We start from the raw sequence: 18,707 nt of genomic DNA on the forward strand, positions 1-18,707 counted from the left end.
GCTGCCGCCCCGGGCTGTGCACGGGCTTGGCGGTGGTTTCCGGTTCGATTTTTTCTGGGGTGAAAAATCTTGTGCGATTTGCTCCACGTGTTTAGTCAGGACGGGGTTTGGGTGGTAGGTGGTGCCGGTGTAGCAAAACTTCGCGATCCCCAGCGCCTCCTCGGGGGCCGTGTATCACCCCGGGTGACGGGTACCGGCTGCAAAAGGCCCCCGAAGTTCCCGCTGGGGGACGCGGGTCTGGCAGCCCCCGCTCAGGACCGGTGTCTGGCACAAGGTGCCGTCAGGCGGTCTGCCTTTTCGCATTTACCTGGCAGCCTCCCTGCCCAACTTCAAGCTGCGGTCATGTGAAAGGCAAGCACCTCCTCTGCTCACCGATTTCTTAAAATGGTCAGTTCTCCGCATCCTTCAGCAAGTTAAATTCCGGCTTATCAAGCCTGTTGCTGTAGCTTTTCGCACCGCGTTGGTACCTAACCCTGCAGGACCGTGTTTGGGAAGCTCTGCTGGGATGACCAGCGTTGCATCCAGGGGTACTACGCACGGGGAGGAAGTTGCTGAATAATGTCATTAAGAATCACTGCACGTGAAATAAACAATCAGGTGTCTTTCTATTTTTTTCTTTTCTCTCTCCCTCTTTTTATTTTTTTTTTTTCCATCCTGGTTTAGGTTTAATTAAGAATTCCTCAGTTACAACTCTGTAGTTGTCAAGGTCTGAGAGACTCTTGGAAAACTTGTGTTTCAGTCTTGCTGGCCCAAGCATAATAAAAATAAAAATACCCAGCCTGAATCGAATTTTTATGCTCAGTTCACGGTAGATTTCACTCCATTCTCATGTAAACAGCTTCTACGAATCAACATATGTGTCTGGGTGGTATCTCTCACTTTGTTTTGTAACAAAAAGCCATATTGCATCATTTAATTTGCTCAAGTCATGCAAATAGGAAAAAATCAATAGGACAAAAAGGGGTCGACTTATCCTCCTCCCCACTAAACTGCTGCCCACACACAGAGTCCTGTTGCTTATGGCAAAAGAATAACAACAACACCATTGTGTTTGTTAGTTGGTTCACTAATGGGTGAAACTGGAGAACATCATTCTCCTTCAGTCCCCAGCTCTGTCCAAATGTTCATGCCTTTTGAGGGAGCATTTGTCCTACCCCCTCTATTCCCAGATGAGTGAGAACTGTCTTACTGCAGGTTTTCAGCTGCAGATCTCTCTTTATTCATACCATATGCAGCAGCAGTTTGAGATTCAAGGCAGATATATTTCTTCATGTTGTCTAGAGACAGTGTCATTAAGCTCCTGTGTGATAATTGAATTAAACTGTAAAATAACCACACACAGATAACCTGAAAGATCTAGCTGGGAAAAAGAAAAAAAAAAAAAAAAGAAAAAAAAATAATAAGGATGAGAAAATATGTCCTTAATTCACCCTGTTTGCAATGTCTCAGTGGCATATATGCTACCGAGATTATTCACTGCTTGGAGACCCTGGCAGTAATTGGCTGAATGCAGTAAACTGGAAATTGAATTTTGGTTTGTTTTCAATCTCCAAGCAGTTGAAGGGTTTCTCCTCTTCTTACTATTCCTTGAAAATATCTTTTAAGTCCTTTTGGGTTGTTTTGGTTTTTGGTTTTGGTTTTGGTTTTTTTTTTTTACTGACGCACTAAAAACCTGCTATAAATGTGAAGGACTGACCATATATGCCACAGTAGCTATTTCTGAGCCATTGAACCTGTTTTTTTAAATATAAATGACACTTCTTAAGGTATATTATTTTACAGGGTTTTAAAATCAGACTGTTTTTCACCAAAGATTAAGATTTATGAAGCTCACAAATCTGCTTTACCATATCAATATCCGTTTAGAAAAAATGTCAAAATACATGTCATTTATACTTGACAGAACGAGGTGGTCATTCCATAAAAGACATGGCAAACTACTGTGGAATACATTTGAATGGAACTTTTCTAAAAGCACATTTTTTAAACTGTTCTACTACAGTTCCAAAACCAGCTTTTTAAAACTCCATCACGTATTTACACTATGGAGTAGCTATGACGTTAATAGAAATCTGAATGCTAGTTTCTCTTAAAAAAAAAAAAAATTGAGCATGCTCAGTAGACTTTTTCATAAGAGCTTCTTGGTTAAGAAAGATGCCGGGTCTTTGAGAATTTTTGACCAAATTATTGATCTGTGTTTATAATGAAAACACTAGCATTGCCTGTGGTTTTGGGAACAAAGATGGAGCTACCATGTTGAGCAGATACAACATTGCACTGGCTCAAGTAAGATTTTTGCATCCTGTTGTTGACATTTAACTTTTGGTCTTCTAGTTTTCTGCAGCGTCCCCTTGTTTATGAAGGGCTACTACTTCCCAGTCAAATGTTGTAATATCAGTTTTTCTAAAAGTTTGCTCACAGCCCGACAGGCAAAGAAGTCCTCTCTACCTTGGATGGTTTCACAGCCAAGGCTGTCAAGGAATGGGTGAAAAGTAATTGTTTTCAAGTGTGCCCTTTTACAATCATTTGTTTGCTCTGGCTCTTTCACGAACAAAGGCTATTGTTGAACACATCCAACTAAACAAATAACTCATCTTGGGGTCCCTTTAACAGCTGCCTTAGTACAATGATCTATTTACATATTACCCTAAAATTGAAACCGAACTCTTTAATGACATAATCCAGCACTATAATGCAGAAGAAGCATATGTTCAACCCAACAGCTGAACAATCTCGTAAGCATATGATTTTTAGACATAAATGCTTGTATATCAAATACAGCTTAATGCAAGGACTTATTTAACTGGAGGGTGGTTTTTTTTTTGTTAACATCAAAATTACACTGCCTTTCTCAAACTAGATATGGCAGAGTACACAGAACAGATGACAATATTCAATGTAAAGAATTTCTGTCTATTGCGGCGTCTTCTGTTTCTTCTTCTTTGCACTATTCTTTTTGTTGATAAACCAATTCAGTATGCTATGCTCTCCTGCGCATTCCAGGATTTATCTTACCTTTAGTCTACCCGTTTTACTTTCATGTGGCTAGAGATTAAAGGATGCTCTTACAGATGTTGTAAATTAGTCAGCAGCAGGCATAATCATTATTAGGCATGTTGCAATAAATGTTTGGAAGTTTTACATATTTTCCAGAGCACAGTTAGTTTAAACCACTGCAGTTTGATGGTTTCACATACGACTTTAAAAATTGAAGCAGGAAATTAGTTTACATTTCTTCAAAAGACCAAAGCCATTGTCAACTTTTAAGGTCATTTTCAAAGTAGAGATCCAACAGAAAAAGCTTCATTCAAATAAGTATTTCAGCTTGTGCTTAAAACTGGTTTATATACTCCAGGACAAATACAGTATCGATTTACTGAAATTCAGAATAGAATGGTTGTCCTATCTCCCAGGCAGGACAGAGTTATACATCAGACCTCACACAGAGCAAATGTTACCACCCTATTTTGCTTGTGCATTCTGAAAGTTAAATAACATTGTACTTGATTTTCAGATAATTGATCGACTCTCATTCCTTAATCTTCCGATTAGTTATTATATGACCAAGATTCATTCCAGAAATGACATGAGGGGGTGAATTCCTGTGGTTAATTCCTGGATAGCAGCTGCTCAGGGGGATTAGGATCCTTTTGTCTTAACTTTGAGGACTGAAATGTTGGCAAGCATTACTTCTCCTGTATCACCAGGCAATGTCAATTACATTTTCCACAAGAAACAGTAAATGCTTTGCTATCCTGTAATTTCTTTTTTTTTTTTTCTCCCCCCTGATCACAATGCATTCTGGAGTCTTCCAGTAGAAGTACAGTTTTCTGTCTGCATCACTGCAGAGTTAATTCAATAAACACACTGAATATTTACCTAGTAATACCTCATGTTGTACTTGTAAACACACCATCCTACTGCTACCACAAGAAAGCCTACTGCCTGAGATCAACTCCCTGATGAAAACATCTGAGACATTTGCAAAGCAGGTGATATTACTGGATGTAGGCAAGTACTCTGAACAGTCTGCAGTCATGGTGTGCTTTCCTCTGGTGGAAACACCAAAATAGGTCATTTTGTCCTTCTTGGTGACATAATGTTCTGCAAAGTAGCATTTATGGATAGTGCTTTCGATATCCCCTATTGGCTTCAGACTTTGTTCTATCTGGTGGACAATGACTTGACTGAATTATACAGGCCACTTGCCATCAGAACCACGGCAACACAAAGTACCACGGTCAGGATGCCATCATCCCTTAGGAAAGTTCAGCTAATGCAGAAGACTGCCTCAGCACTGTGGATTACTGCAAGCATATAAAGCCTGTTCTCTGCTACCTGGATTGCAATCTTAGGCAGTACTAAGTCAAGTTCAAAGTTTTAGTTATTATATAGTTTGGTTATAGTTTATTGTAATTATCATTATATTTTTAGTTCTTGTCTTCAAGGCATTTTTCCCCAGATCTACCATATCTAGAACAGCATCTGAAACTCAAGAAAGAAGACTAAGGTTAACACTTCTGCTGCTGTGGCCAAAACGAGCAATCTAGCAAAAAGAACCTAAACTTTTTCAGTTTAGAAGAGGCTGGGGCTGTGGAAAGAGTTCCCCAAAGAATTCAGGGCCGATGCAAACCTTTCGCCATACACGCAACATGCAATTAATTGATTACTGTTTCAAATTAAAAAAAAAAAAAAAAAAGACAAACCCTTTCCAATAGAAGATGTGAGACAATTATACTCCAAGAAGGGTTTGAAGAGAGCTAATAAACCATACGTGGCAGATGTTAGTCACATTACTTAATTGCAGGTGCTATAAAGCCGAGGATAGTTTGAGAACAGATAGTCTAAAGAACAGAACATTTAATGCATTTAACGATCCTGGCAAATCTGGAGGAATTCTTTTTGAAGCCAATGGCAGCTCTTCCAGAGTAAGGGTAGAAGCCAAATGGTGTTCTTCTAATCAGCGCTCCAACCTACGCCACTAAACTTCAGTACACATTTCAGATGGCCTTTTGACAATATGTGTATGGTAAGACTAAATTTTCCTGGAAAGAATTTGTCTTCTATATTAAGGTTCCTTTAAATAGGATTTTGTATAACTGTTCAGGCCATATATTGTATAACATTTTGAATACGTATCAGTTTAAAACACGGGAGAGTGCATGTCTCTCAGGTGTTTGAGGTTTATGTAAGTATGATCCGTAAATAAATGTTATCAAAGTCCTGCATCCTATAAGAGAGCTGGCGTATGAGACAGCATACTCAAACATAGCAAGAGTCTTCATGCATTGAATTAACTTATTTTATCAAAAGTAATTTAGGTAATGCAATGTCAATGTCAATATTTTCAAATGCGCTATTTACAAATATTTACAAATTTTACAGAATACAAATATTTACTGCGTTAATGTTTCTTCATACAAGTGTCTTACAGTCTTTGTTTATAACTGCATTAAACAAATAGCAGAAAGAACCTGAGCTTTGTTTTTCCATTGGATCAGATTCAGTCCCTCAACTGAGAACACATTTCCCACTACCCACCATTGGGATGAATGATCAAAAAACAATCCATGTGGTTAACAATAGATTAACAAAGTGCACTGCATTCAAAGGCTAATAAAGACGGCTATGCTGTTTTCCATTATTTTTCACGATTTGATGACATTGTGCTCCTTAGGCTCCTGTGTTTACTTAAACACATCATCAATCGTGGTTTCGTGCTTCTTCAAGTACTATGCATAATATATGCTCTTTTTTCAGGACAAATTTAGTTTCAATATTGAGACAAACAAGATGTTATGAACAAATTCTCCTTTTTCACTTATAAAAAGAAATGTCTGAAAACATACAGCTTTTCCCACCTCCAAGTAGTTTGCATTAGAGACAGCAAAAAGCAGAGCAGCATTTAAAGCGTGAAAAAAAAACTGAACACCACAGCAGTCAGTAGCCGGACTGCGGTATCATTCAAGGTACACCTATTTCACAAATACCTAGATATGGGTTTCCTGATGTGTTTTGATGGTAGTATTTTAATTTTTAGTCTCTAAATACTTGAATAGGTCACCTTACAAGTTAGGGTTTTAAGTATTTCTCATAAGAGAAGTGGGTACAAGGCCTGCTGTTGTCACTCCTCCTTACATAGATGATCCCTCTAGTTCAGAGATCGCCTATGTCATTAAGAGATTGCAGGCATGAGTCCATAAGATAACTTGAGTACTATTATTATCTGAGAAAGATAAGCAAGCGCTGAAAATCTCACTGTACTAATGACATATTGCACATTTCACAGTAATAATTTTTGCCGTTCCGGTACGGTGACATGAAACGTGATGCATTTATACTGTGTTGGTTCTGCTAGCATTATTTATTACATTAGATCATGCAAACTTTTTTTTTGTGTAAGATGGGGGAACAGGTCATATGTTTATTTGTCTCTGGTTTGTGGCTTGCAGATACTTTCTGTTACCAACAACACAGAATGTGTGAAGCTACTGGAGGAAATCAAATGTGCACATTGCTCACCTCACGCTCAGAACCTATTCCACTCACCTGAGAAAGGGGAAACACCTGAAAGAGAACTAACTCTTCCCTACCTGTGCAAAGACTATTGTAAAGAATTCTATTATACTTGCAGAGGTCACATACCAGGTAAAACCTATAACAAAATACGGGGCTAAAGGATGTCTGTTTTGAAATGTTGATATTGCCTGAGCGCTTGTACCTCCAGCTCTTCACTAGGTAGAATCCTCATTGATATCCAGGGGATTTCACCCAAGCAAAGACAGAATATCTCTGGGTCTTCACAGTGGATCTTAAGTAGCGAGGAAAATATTCTTAGCGCTTAAGAAAGCGCTTAAGAAAACTCTCCATGAAACACGGAATTGTTTGTTGTCAAAGGCACCTGAAACTATCACCTTTGCTGAAGTAAGAGAGTGTTCATTCAAATCGTGTAAACAAGCAGTTGGCCATCCAAAAGGCTATTCTAAATGACAGATAGCTTTAAAGTGCAAGAAATAAAGGATGCTGGCTGTTTGCTGTAGAGTCTAAAAGCTGGTGAGTGAAGTGTTTTTTCTGGTTTGTTACCCTAGAAACTGATGTTATTTCCATGGGGTTTAAAGCCCATTGAAATCAAAGGGAGCTATTCGATAGACTTCTGTGATCTTTGAATCACTTCCAACATGTCGTTAACAACCAAATTCTTAACTAACCTAACACTTCCTCACTGTATTCAGTAAGAGTTAACTGGACGTAACCAAAACCAGAATTAGACCTGTGTTGTCTAAGGCAGTCACCAAATGTGTGCTACCACTTGTAACTGTATCAACAAAATACCCACAGAAGATGGTTCTTTTAGAAATACTGTCTTAATACACTATTATATTAAATAACATCTTTGGTATTCCCAGTAGTAAATTATTTATAATGTTTAAGACTGTCATTTTTAAACTATGCTTTTTTCCCTGTCCAAACACTACTTATAAGTAATGCCACACAGGAGAAAATAATTAAACTGGTTAAGATTTTTTTTTTTTTTACTAGCAACACAGACTGGAAAAAAGAGTTGATAACGATATGAAAAATGAATTTGTGAATAGTCATTTTTGACATATAAACACAGCTTTGTAATATAATATAAACATATTTGAGTAAAGGGGATAGTTTAAGTGGATGAGATTTGGAGGAGGGTTTTTTTAATTGCGTGTGTACAGTGTGTACTTGTTTTCTCTGAAATTCCAAGAGTGCAGAGATTTTTTGCAGCGTTCTTTTATTGACTTGAGAAAACATTTTGAATTGACTTACTTTTTCCCTTTCCTGTGGTTTAACATGTATCTCAACCCATTCAAATATGAAAATATTATTATTGTCTTTATAAACTAAGAGATGTTTCTAAGGCTTTCTTAAACCAGCTGTTCCTTGCTCTTTATCACATTCCCCAAAGCAAAGCAGAATAGATTACAAAAAAGAAGTAAGCACAAAGACTTCTTTTGACATGAGTTTGTAGCTAGTGCATATGATTAGCATATTCTGCAGAGCAAGTCCCTCATAGTTGTTTTGTGAAATTCTGTATTTCTGAGGAAACAATTTGTTTAATTGGAAAAAGTGAAAGAGGGAAAAGGGAGAAAGAAGGAGGAGGCGGAGGGAAGGGAGAGAGAATGAGAAAGGGCTGAGCAGCACAGGAGCTATAGCCACAGGGACCTCACTCCTCAGATCAACATATGTGGTGACGAATGACAAATTTATTTTTCTACAAAGTTTGTGTATATGTAAAACTGCTGAAGTGCATCAAGATGTCAAGTGCTTTTTGTGACCACCCAGGTTGCCTTGAAAGATAACCAGATGAAAGCATAACTTTAGCACTGGACAGAGCACTGTGCTTTGCAGGAAAAGAGCTTGCATACTTTAGCGTCAGCTAAAATAGGAGTTTTCCTACATCAATCAGATGCTAATAATCATTCTGAATACTTGTTCTGAAAGTGGGTTGTACTAACAAAAAGTTGTTGCATACTTACATCCACCAACAGGGTTAATTTGGTGACTTGATTGGTACATATGGTTGTTGATACCTATACTAGGATTTCCTGAAGGTATCAATAAAGTAAGATTCAGATCCATCTTTTTGAGAAGACAGCCTATAGGATTTTAATACAGTTTAATAGTCTTACACATTCTAAAGTATAAATAATTAAAATAAAAACTTTTGGGGGGGGGTGGGTTCTATTTTACTTGTGAGACCCATATATCCATAATAATCTTTATTGCAAAAGGAAGAAAAAAATAGAAAATGTGGAAGCTATGCTTTCAGTTTAGCCTGGAGCATTAAAGAAAGAGTTGGAAATTAACAGGCCCCCAAACCCAAGGTCTCTGGCAATGATTCACTGTGCATTTGTTAAAAAGTAAAATAATTACTCGTCCTCCATTAGGGAGTGCTAATTGTTTCTGAACACCAATACAAAGGAGTTTAAGGAAATCACTGACTACAAAAACAGTTTTATCCCTTAACTGTTCACAAATGAGAAATATTATTAATGATTTAAGATAGTAAGCATCTTTTCTGGAATTGAAATTTTAGCGGTACTTACTAACCAAGAAGACTGAGAAATTATACATCAGGTTTTTTCATCAGTTAGTTACTTCAGAAAATAATTTATTGTTCTGTCTCTTTTTGCAAAGACGAGAACTCTAGCAGACTTTGGTTAACTCTTTTGAAGACAACAGTTTGACCACCAGTTATGACTGTATCAGAACTTCCATTGCCTTCTTTAGGAATTTCCAAAGGAAAAAAGGACCTGATTCTTTATTCAAACAGAATAATAACAAGAGCTGTTAGGACTGTATGGATATGTTAACACATGAGGGTGTAATGTTTCACAAAGTCTATGAGATTAGAACTTCCCTGCTTCATCCCAGGTGACTGTTCTCATTATTTCTCATCTGGTCTTTACTGTAAGCCTCAGTTTAAGAGATTACTGATGGAGACACTGGAGTTAAGTGACTTAATGAAGTATCTTCAATCAGTATGAATTTTAAGTTTTCCAAGGTCATAAGAGAAGATTGTCTAATATTTATTATTGATATAGCTAGTAAATAAAGGCATGGCAGAGTCTCCCTTCAAGCACGAGCAGAAACTTGATCCATGCCAGTGGAAGTGAAATATTCTAAGGAACAAACCTGTGCTACAGCCACGGTGCATTCTGCCATCCAAGGACACAGGACAGATTTTGAACTGTGTGTTCTCCATTATTTTCATTTGAAGAAATGGGTTCCAGATGATGTGGGTGAATTCAGATCCAGGCCCAGATCTGAATCCAGGCATTACCAGAACAGATGCTTGATACGAATTTTTTAACTCCAAACAGGGGCACCCCAGCCCAAAATGCAGAAATCTAAGAAATTCAGCAACCCACACAATACTTCCAGAAATTCTAACGTAGTTGACTAATAGCCACAGTCAACATAGTCAACCTGCAGAAAAATAAGTGGCTCATAAAGTTGCTACTGCTAACAAAAGCATCAAGGGGATTAACTCTGGCACTGCCTATGTGCAGGTATGTGCAGCGTGTGAGTATGAGAAGAGGGCCACCAGTCACTTGAAAACCAGTATGAAATTATGTGAGCTACCACGGAACTTACTACATTTTGAAACAGTGAGTCTGGAATCGCCTCTTTGATTTAGTTTTCACTGAGAGTTGAGAAGAGAAAGGAGAATGGGGTTTTTTTGTGAACAAATTCACATCTAGCTGTCAAAAGTGCAAATCAGGAAAGAAAAAAAAACCCAAACCAGGAAAATGCTTCCTTTACACAATGCTGAACTGTATGCTCAAGGTCATAGCAGGAATAAAGCAGGTGAGCCTGATTTCCAGATGCTGCCTAAGCCAGTGTAGGTCTGTTCAGATAAGTGGATGACACTCAATCCTGTGTGCAGTGCAAACAAGGAAAGGAGCGAATAGGAACTTGACTTGCTGTAAAGGCAGGGACAAATGCTACCAGACATTTGAGTTGTGTATCAAAGAGAAGAGGCAGGGAGATGGGTAAGCAGGGAATCCAGGGAAGCGAATTTGGTGAAGGTAGGATAGGAAGGAAGATACAGTGTGAGGAATAACTGACCGCAAGTATGAGTGGAAAGAGGATCAGTGAGGATCTGCTGAGAGCAGAAGTTTTCCTTTGAAAAAGCCTGAAATTGTGCAACTTTTTCCCAGATTTTTATAAAGGTGAACACTGAAAGCCTTCACTGTAACTGCCTTAACTGAAAAGTCTGTAGTTTAATTCTTGTTTGCAAGACAGAAAAGTTTCGAAAGCATAGAAATGCAAGCCTGTGCAAAAACTGACATGTACAATACTTAAACATTATGTTTAATCTTCCCTTGTGACTTTGGTTTTCTTTGTTAACACGGGCACTGCTCTGTCAACACATACACAGCTGGTAGGAAATGTATAATGATATGTATGAATCTTTTAAAATAAAGTAACAAGTACAGAAATTCACACAGGACCAAATGCTGCAGTCCTTATTAGGCATAGTTCTCATGGAGGACAGTGACAGAGCTGTATTTGAATAAACTCGGAGAGAGCAAAATGATTTTTGTTTTTTCTCCAAACAATTCTAGTGCTTAGGGGCACTTGTCAGGGACCATTCTTCTGGACACTGTACAAACACTGAACAAAATGGCAAACTCTACACTAAAGACCTTACAATCTAAGTACGATAAAGAAAACATTAAACGGCTACAAGCAGATAGGAGAGCAAGTGTTTTTCTAACTGTCTTTAGTGAAGCTGTTAGCATGTTGAATCTAGCACATACAACACAAGAAGATTTTTTTGGTAAATTACTGCATTTTTTATAGAATAAAATCCCATCCCTAAAACACAGGTGAAACTCTATTTACAGAGGTTACATTCCTTCCAGTAACACAACACTTCAGCAATTTACTGATTTTCATAGTTTAATTCAACCTCCTTTTTTATGGGCATTTCTAAGGAAAATGGAACATAAGCCTTATCCTTTGTTGGAACCTGCTGATGGGTTTGCTAAATAGCAAAAAGCAACTGCAGTGCAACACGTACTTAAGTGCATGATAAAATATTTCCTAAGGAAAAGGGATTAATCTTATATTTAGTCAAGTGAGTTTGCATCTGATTGTTATTTGAAATGAACATGTACCGAGTAAACAATATGATCATAATATGCTCTCGGTTTTTCTGACTAAAGATAACATTCAAGCCAAGAGTAGTTTATCTTTAGTAAATAGTAGATTATATACTTGGAAAATTCTAGAAATTCTTAGATATTGTACACCTCTAATTTGCTACTTCATTTTTTTGAATGACCTAGAGAACTAAATCATTAAAGACAAAACTGTGTATTCTTAAGTCAAATAATTCAACAGCAAGATTTTAGATTACCTTTGATTTTGGCATTATATCTACAAGCCTTGGAATACTACTCTGTGATTATATCAGAGTTCCTCTTCAGTTGTTCCACTTGAAATTGTATCTCCCGTTTTCTCCAAATAACTACTATAAATTAAAACCAGCTCCTCAGAGATGATATTTACTGAAGCTCCAAATCATGGTAATTAAACTTTTACACCACAACACGCTACCATGTGTTTCCAGATATTATTTTATAGAAACCAAAGGCAGGCTCTGTCGTGTTATTTTTCCAATATTTTTAAAGGAAGATGCATATGAAAAGAAGTATAGTTGGGTGGGAAAGGCTTTCCACTCCACAAAAATTCTGGGATCTAAAAAATTTTCCTATTCCACATAAGGAAGAAATTGAACTCTTTCGAAATTTTCCATGAAGAAAGCCACAGAGAGACCACCCCAGGATAGCTAATAAAGTCGTTGTTAGGACATTTACTTGGGAAATGGGAGACTTAGGGTCAAACTCTTGCCTGACAGATGAGGGGCATTGACCTGAATATTCCTCTTCCTAATCAAACACCCTAATTACAGAACATTGGAGTGTAGTGATACGGTTTCCTGTCTGTTTGTCTCTTTTTCATTTAGACCAGAAGTTTGAGTTTGGACCAGGAACATCATGTTAACTAAAATTTTATCAAAACTGATAATGTTTCTGAAAAAGCTTTGCATTTAAGAAATTGGCATTTTCCAATGAAACACAGCTGTCCCTGATCAGCTCTTATTGTATGTTGTAAGCCAGAGGTTTTATGGCCAAGATCTATGGATTACTGCATTATTCACAAGTGGTAAAGCCATGCATAAATTAGGCCTCTAATTCCAATTAAGTGCTAATTCTGTGTATCCCATGACTTATGTCCTGGACCATAGTACATCCTAACACAGGATGCCAATAATGCAAGGAGGAATGAAGGTAACTTAAGACATATTATCTGAACAACGTTTTAGTAAAATAGTACATGTATAACTAGCCAAATTCTGCCTCCTTAGATTTAATACTAATGATTAAGAACTGGAAAGAAAAGACTAGAGATAGGTTTGTGGACAGAAACAGATATTTTTGTTGTCATTAAACATAGTGTAATACTAGTAGTGGCAGGGTTTTTCCTCAAAGGCTCTCATTTTACCAACTTCTTGTTTCCCTGGTCTTCAAACTCCTTCCCATTTTAACCTAAAACCTAAAGACCGCCTTTCATCCAAGCCAGCTTAAAGCCAGCTCCGATGCAGCATAAGACATATCCCCATTTTCAGGGGATAAAGGCTGAGGAAGGAGACCCTGCAGTGGGACACCATGTTCACCCACGCTAATGCTGGGAGTCAGTCAGAGGCCAACTGCATGTCAACACGGTGCAGTTTTCAGCAGTACTTCTCGCTTTCTGAGACAACTAATTATTCACCTCTCCAACTGATCTGTCCTTTGCTGCCAGCATTCCACAAAGTCTTTACTGCATGTCCTTTACCGAAGCCTTTACTGAAATTCTTACTACAAGAAGCCACTTAAAAAAAAAAGTTAAATGAAAGCTGTTCAAGCTATTTTACAGCAGATACTACACTTGATTAATAGGGTTAAAATGAGGGAAAAGTGTATCACAGCCTTTACTCTGAACTTTGCCTCTTAACTTTTTAATGAGTGAGCTGTAGTGTAATTTTGAATTAATTGGTGTTTTTATTTAAGCACACTGAAAATAAGGTTCAATACAAATACAGATGAATAAGCTATAAAAGGTAACAGTTTGTATTTATTCAGAGCAGGCCTTTTCTGCAGATAGCACTTTGTTTAAAATGACTTCTTTTTCCACTCAATATATAGTCTATTTAAAGATTAGTTTGATGGCACAAAACTGCAGACATGACAACACACTAAATATTTGTATGCTCTTTTGCATTTTTAAGGTTTTCTCCAAACTACAGCTGATGAGTTTTGCTATTACTATGCAAGAAAAGATGGTGGTGTATGCTTTCCAGATTTTCCAAGAAAACAAGTGCGAGGGCCAGCTTCTAACTCCCTGGACCACATGGAAGAATATGACAAAGAGGAAGAGATCAGCAGGTTCATAAAGATAAATGCTGTTTAATCTGAAAAAAAAACCCTAGCAAAGCCTGTGGTTTTCACAGCGGAACAGCTCAGCGTGTGCTTATGCTCAGCAGCTGTGTTTTCCAGATGTTACTTTCTTTTGCTGCTGCTAGTGTGTGTCAAAAGAGAAAGTTACATTAGCTTCAATATTTCAGTACCATTTGATATTTGCATTGCTGAAAAGGTGTTAGAATCCTGATTTGATCCACCCTATGGATCATATACAGTTCTAGGAAGTCACTTCTACCCAAATTTAATATTACTCAACAACTACAATAAGTTTATTAGTAAAATATTTATTTCATTATTTTCAATTTATTTCATTCATGTATTTTTCTTTCTGAAAATAGTTAAATTAGATTGTCCCATTGTAAGTCATTATTTTCAAATGAGTTTAGAAGCTGAACTTTGTCAAATTGCTGGAATTTACTGTGTTTATCGTAAGGTAGAAACTGTATATTTATAAATTGTTCCCTTTTTTATCAATTTTTTTCTTTCCTATTCCTCTCCAGTTTAGATCTAAGATGAATTAATTTTCTCCTTCTTGTACACAAACCAAATTTTGCTCAAGTGAAGTTCAAACTGATTTTCAGTATTATCTACTTGCGTACATTCAAGGCAGTAATTTATTCTGGATGGTATAACTGTGGTTTTAGTATCACTGCAGAACAATCATTTTATTTTTTAGGGACATTGTTGTGTCATGCTTACAAGAAAAAAGAAATTTCTCACTATTTTTTAAAATTTTTTTAGAAAACACAAGCACAACTGCTTCTGTATTCAGGAGGTTGTGAGTGGACTAAGGCAGCCTGTTGGAGCAGTACATTGTGGGGATGGATCCCATCGCCTCTTTATTCTTGAGAAAGAAGGATATGTGAAGATTTTCAGTCCTGAAGGAGACATACTCAAGGAGCCTTTTTTGGATATACACAAGCTTGTTCAAAGTGGAATAAAGGTTGGATTTTTACTTATCTCTACCTGTTTATATTTTAGCCTGTATATGGGGAAAAAAGGAAGAAACGTTTTTCAGAAATGATTTTAATTTAAATAATATAAAAAATATAAAAGAAGAGTAATGGCGACAGACACCACAGTTCTATCTGGCAAAGAAATGAAAGCTTCCTTGTTTCGGGAAGGGAAAACATAGCATCTTATAACTGTCATCACAAAAGAAACTATCCAACATCAGCATCCCACAGCATTATCTTTGTATTTTCATCCTTTGGGCTCCTTTCCATCCCACTGAATTCAGCCGAGTTTTCCTGTCATTCCAGTGGGAGGAAGTTTGGCTCAGGGCCTCCCCTGACCTGCGGGTGCTCAGCGATGCCCCAGGAGCTGGACATGGGAGAGGGCCTGGGAGTGCTCAGGGACCCCGGGAGAGGGCCAGTGGTGCTCACTCCCGCTTGGCTCAACCTCAAATGTGGGAGGCTGCTTTGAAATGGCACGTATTTGAGATGCACGTAAAAAGCGACTGACCCTCTAAATTCAGACACGCGGGTGGGTTGGTGCAACAGCTTTCATCATGTTTAATGGGAAGACTTTTATGGTGAGGGGAGGGAATGGTGAATGGGCACTGATGGGAATACATTGGAGGGTGGAGGTAAGAAGTTACATCTAGGTATGGGGTAAGCACTAATGGAAAACTCTTAAGTCTATTCGGGGATATTTTACTTTGGGAATGTCCTAAGTGTTGTTCCATGTTGATTTCTTGTCACATTTTAGAGCGGTAATGCAAGTAAAATCCAAATATATAAAGCATGTTTAAATGGTAATCAGGTTTCTCCTAGAACAGTCAGGACTATAAATCATAAAGCCTTCATGGATGAAAGATACATTGACATACTCTTGACAGAGTAATCTTAAATAATGATTGTGACAAACTGTATCGATTTAAGATGCATAGCAAATGCTAACTAAACATTTTGTGTTTCAGCTCTAAGGGCAATCAGCCAATTAAGATAGTCTTTTGTGAGATGAAATCTCAGAGGTTTTTGGCTTATGTTGAAAGAGAGAGAGAAATGAAAGAGATTACACCCTTTTCAGGAAAAGAACCAATTTATATGATTCTGTGATTTCCTGAACACTTCCCTTCCTGCCTCTGTAGGTAACCATTATGTTCAAGATAGCACAACAGAAGGGACTTATCAGGAGTATTTTTGAACATCAGTCTAAGGCTGCTTCATATTTCTTAACTGAAAATTCTGATAGTTTGTATCTGTGGAAAACTGACACTGAAACTTTCCACAGAACTGCTATTGGTCCCAAGCAAACCTTCCTCGAGGAAACTTTTACAGCTGAAACTGAGAGGCAAGGCTAAATGGAAAACTGATTTTCCATGTTTCTGAATAGGCAACAGCCTGCTTGATAAGAGTCTCAACAGCTACCCCCAGATTCGGATTCAACTTTTACTTCTGTTTTAAATCAGTGATCTGATTTTTTTCATCTTTTCTACCCTAACCATAATCATATAATAGTCTAAACTGGATCTGTTTCAACTATAACATTTTGTATAAATAATGTGATGTTCTCTAAGCTAGAAATTCTAATTCAATCCCCTGAGATAACAGTCCAGTGACTGAGGATAATTGTATTGCAGTGCTTAATGCAGGCTGGCAAGAACGGAGCCTTTATGCATGTCACAGGTAAGGAGAAAGGGAATGTGCCTAGAAGCAATACTCCCGCTCTTAAAATAGAAAGGGGAAAGAATTTGAGGAATGAGTACATTATATAAAATAATAAATAAATAGAATTAAACAAAACCTACATAATCCAAATGGTAGTTTTAAAAACAAGAGTTCTTAAACTTTTTTGTTTATCCCCTGCAGTCTGATACCTATAATCATTGTCTGTGATCCTTTACCTACGAGGATGCAAGATCACTGTGACAACGGTAGCAATTATTCCATCAAAATAGACTACTTGAAGGGTATTTGATTTTACTTACCTGTTATACAGTTTAAAACTAGAAATCAGTAATGGAGAACACTGTGTGGATAGACAATTTTCCAGCAGGCAGTGCAGATAGTGTACAGCCAGCAATTAAAATAAACCCCACTATCTAAAACACTGCATGCACATGCAGAGTGCAAGAATCGCTGAATGTGTCCTCTGTGCTTACTCAAGAAATACTTGTAGTGTCAGGTAGATAAATTTGTACATATACATTTTGCTTGACGTGCCTGATTCTTCTTATATAGTGGTGTAAGTGAAAAAAAAAAAAAGAAATCAATGAATTTTTAGTTGTCCCTAATCAAACTTAGTCCCATATGTTCCAGTGAAGTATTTTGCCAAGTTAACATGTTGCCTTTTTTGAGTCCTCTGTTCATTTCAGTCATAGATGTTAACCCAATTATCCTGTATAACAACATCCATATAATGTTATTCTTACACAGTCATAGATGTTAACCCAAATATCTAGTCAATTCCTGTATAACAACATCCATATAATGTTATTCTTGAATTAACACAAAGACTCTTCACTGAAATAAACAAAAACTGATCACCTCTTTCTCAACCTTGGAGCAATGGTAGCAAGAAAAGCCAAACAATTCTTTTTCCCTAAAAATAAGTGAGGAACAAAATTTTCTTAAACCCAAGTATCTGAAAACATCAGTTTCTGTTAACTTTTTATCTGTATCTGGAATATGAACAAATACGTAACTCTAGTGACAATACTAAAAATATTTTTTCAAACTTTTATAAATACATGTTGTATCCAGTAAATAATAATAATAATAGTTATAATTATGCAGCTGTGGTTGAATGAAAGGTAATTTAAATTGATGCTTCTGAAAAGCATTTTGGACAGCTATCCTAATAAGGTATTTTTAATATTGATAGATGAGGTAAAATAGTGGTGGTTGATTTTCTTTTCTTTTTCTAATGGAAAGAGGAAATTTAGGAGTGATAAAATCATTATATCGTCACAAAGCAGCAAATCTGTTGCATGATGATTTTCCAAAGAATATATTTAAAACTATCTTGAAGCTGATATAACCAAGAAACAGAAATTACATGCTTCCTCCATAAAAACAATCCTGGACTTTAGTTCATTCATCACAGCACTGGCAGTCAGATGAGGAAAACAATGCACAAAAACAGAGGAAGATTGCTGACTGCATTGTATAGTAACCAGCCACGATACCCTCCTAAAAAGATGTTAGTTTGTTCCTCTAATGGAAAAAATGGTCCCTATGTTGATGAAATTCATTTGGAGCCCCTAACGTTGCTGTGAGAGAGCTTGTAGGGCTTCTTCACTGTTCCTGCTAACCTAAGCACATAAATAGGATTATCTGGAGTTGCTCCTTGTCAGTCACTCCTGTGAAGGTCTGTGGATATAAATGGAAATTAAGTAAGAAGAGTGGTACAACCTGATGTGTGTGTTTTATTGGTCCATTGGCTTTAAAGTTCATTGAAGTCATTGAGGTCTCTGCTTGAAAATTGTTGCTGCAATAAAAGCTACTGACAGTTATGTGACTTAATTTTAAGGAGTTCAAATGAAAGTCAAGAAGTGATAATTTTATGTGCTGCCAGTATCTCAGAAGGAATTAGCACAAGCATGTAGAAGTATTTCATAACAGAGAGAGATACCATGAATGGATGATCATAGCTTGTGCTTCCTGGAGGCCCTACTCAAGAGAAAAATAGAGCTTAAGAAACAATTTTTCTCTGCACATCTTCCAATTTCTAATCCTCTTTGACAACACAGTT

At 37.2% G+C, this 18,707-nt stretch overlaps 1 protein-coding gene across 1 annotated transcript in view; it reads left to right on the forward strand.

The window, feature by feature from the left end:
- LOC104130596 (hedgehog interacting protein) overlaps positions 1-18,707 on the forward strand; it is a 79,545-nt gene that overhangs the window by 8,222 nt on the left and 52,616 nt on the right. The window contains exons 2-6 of the mRNA XM_035899191.1: positions 96-235; positions 315-463; positions 6,453-6,648; positions 13,817-13,973; positions 14,751-14,952. Coding sequence (XP_035755084.1) covers positions 96-235; positions 315-463; positions 6,453-6,648; positions 13,817-13,973; positions 14,751-14,952 — 844 coding nt within the window. The remainder of the gene's footprint in view (positions 1-95; positions 236-314; positions 464-6,452; positions 6,649-13,816; positions 13,974-14,750; positions 14,953-18,707) is intronic.

Source organism: Egretta garzetta, unplaced genomic scaffold (assembly GCF_000687185.1).
Source record: "Egretta garzetta isolate BGI_Z169 unplaced genomic scaffold, ASM68718v1 scaffold258, whole genome shotgun sequence".
Taxonomy (NCBI): Eukaryota; Metazoa; Chordata; class Aves; order Pelecaniformes; family Ardeidae; genus Egretta; species Egretta garzetta.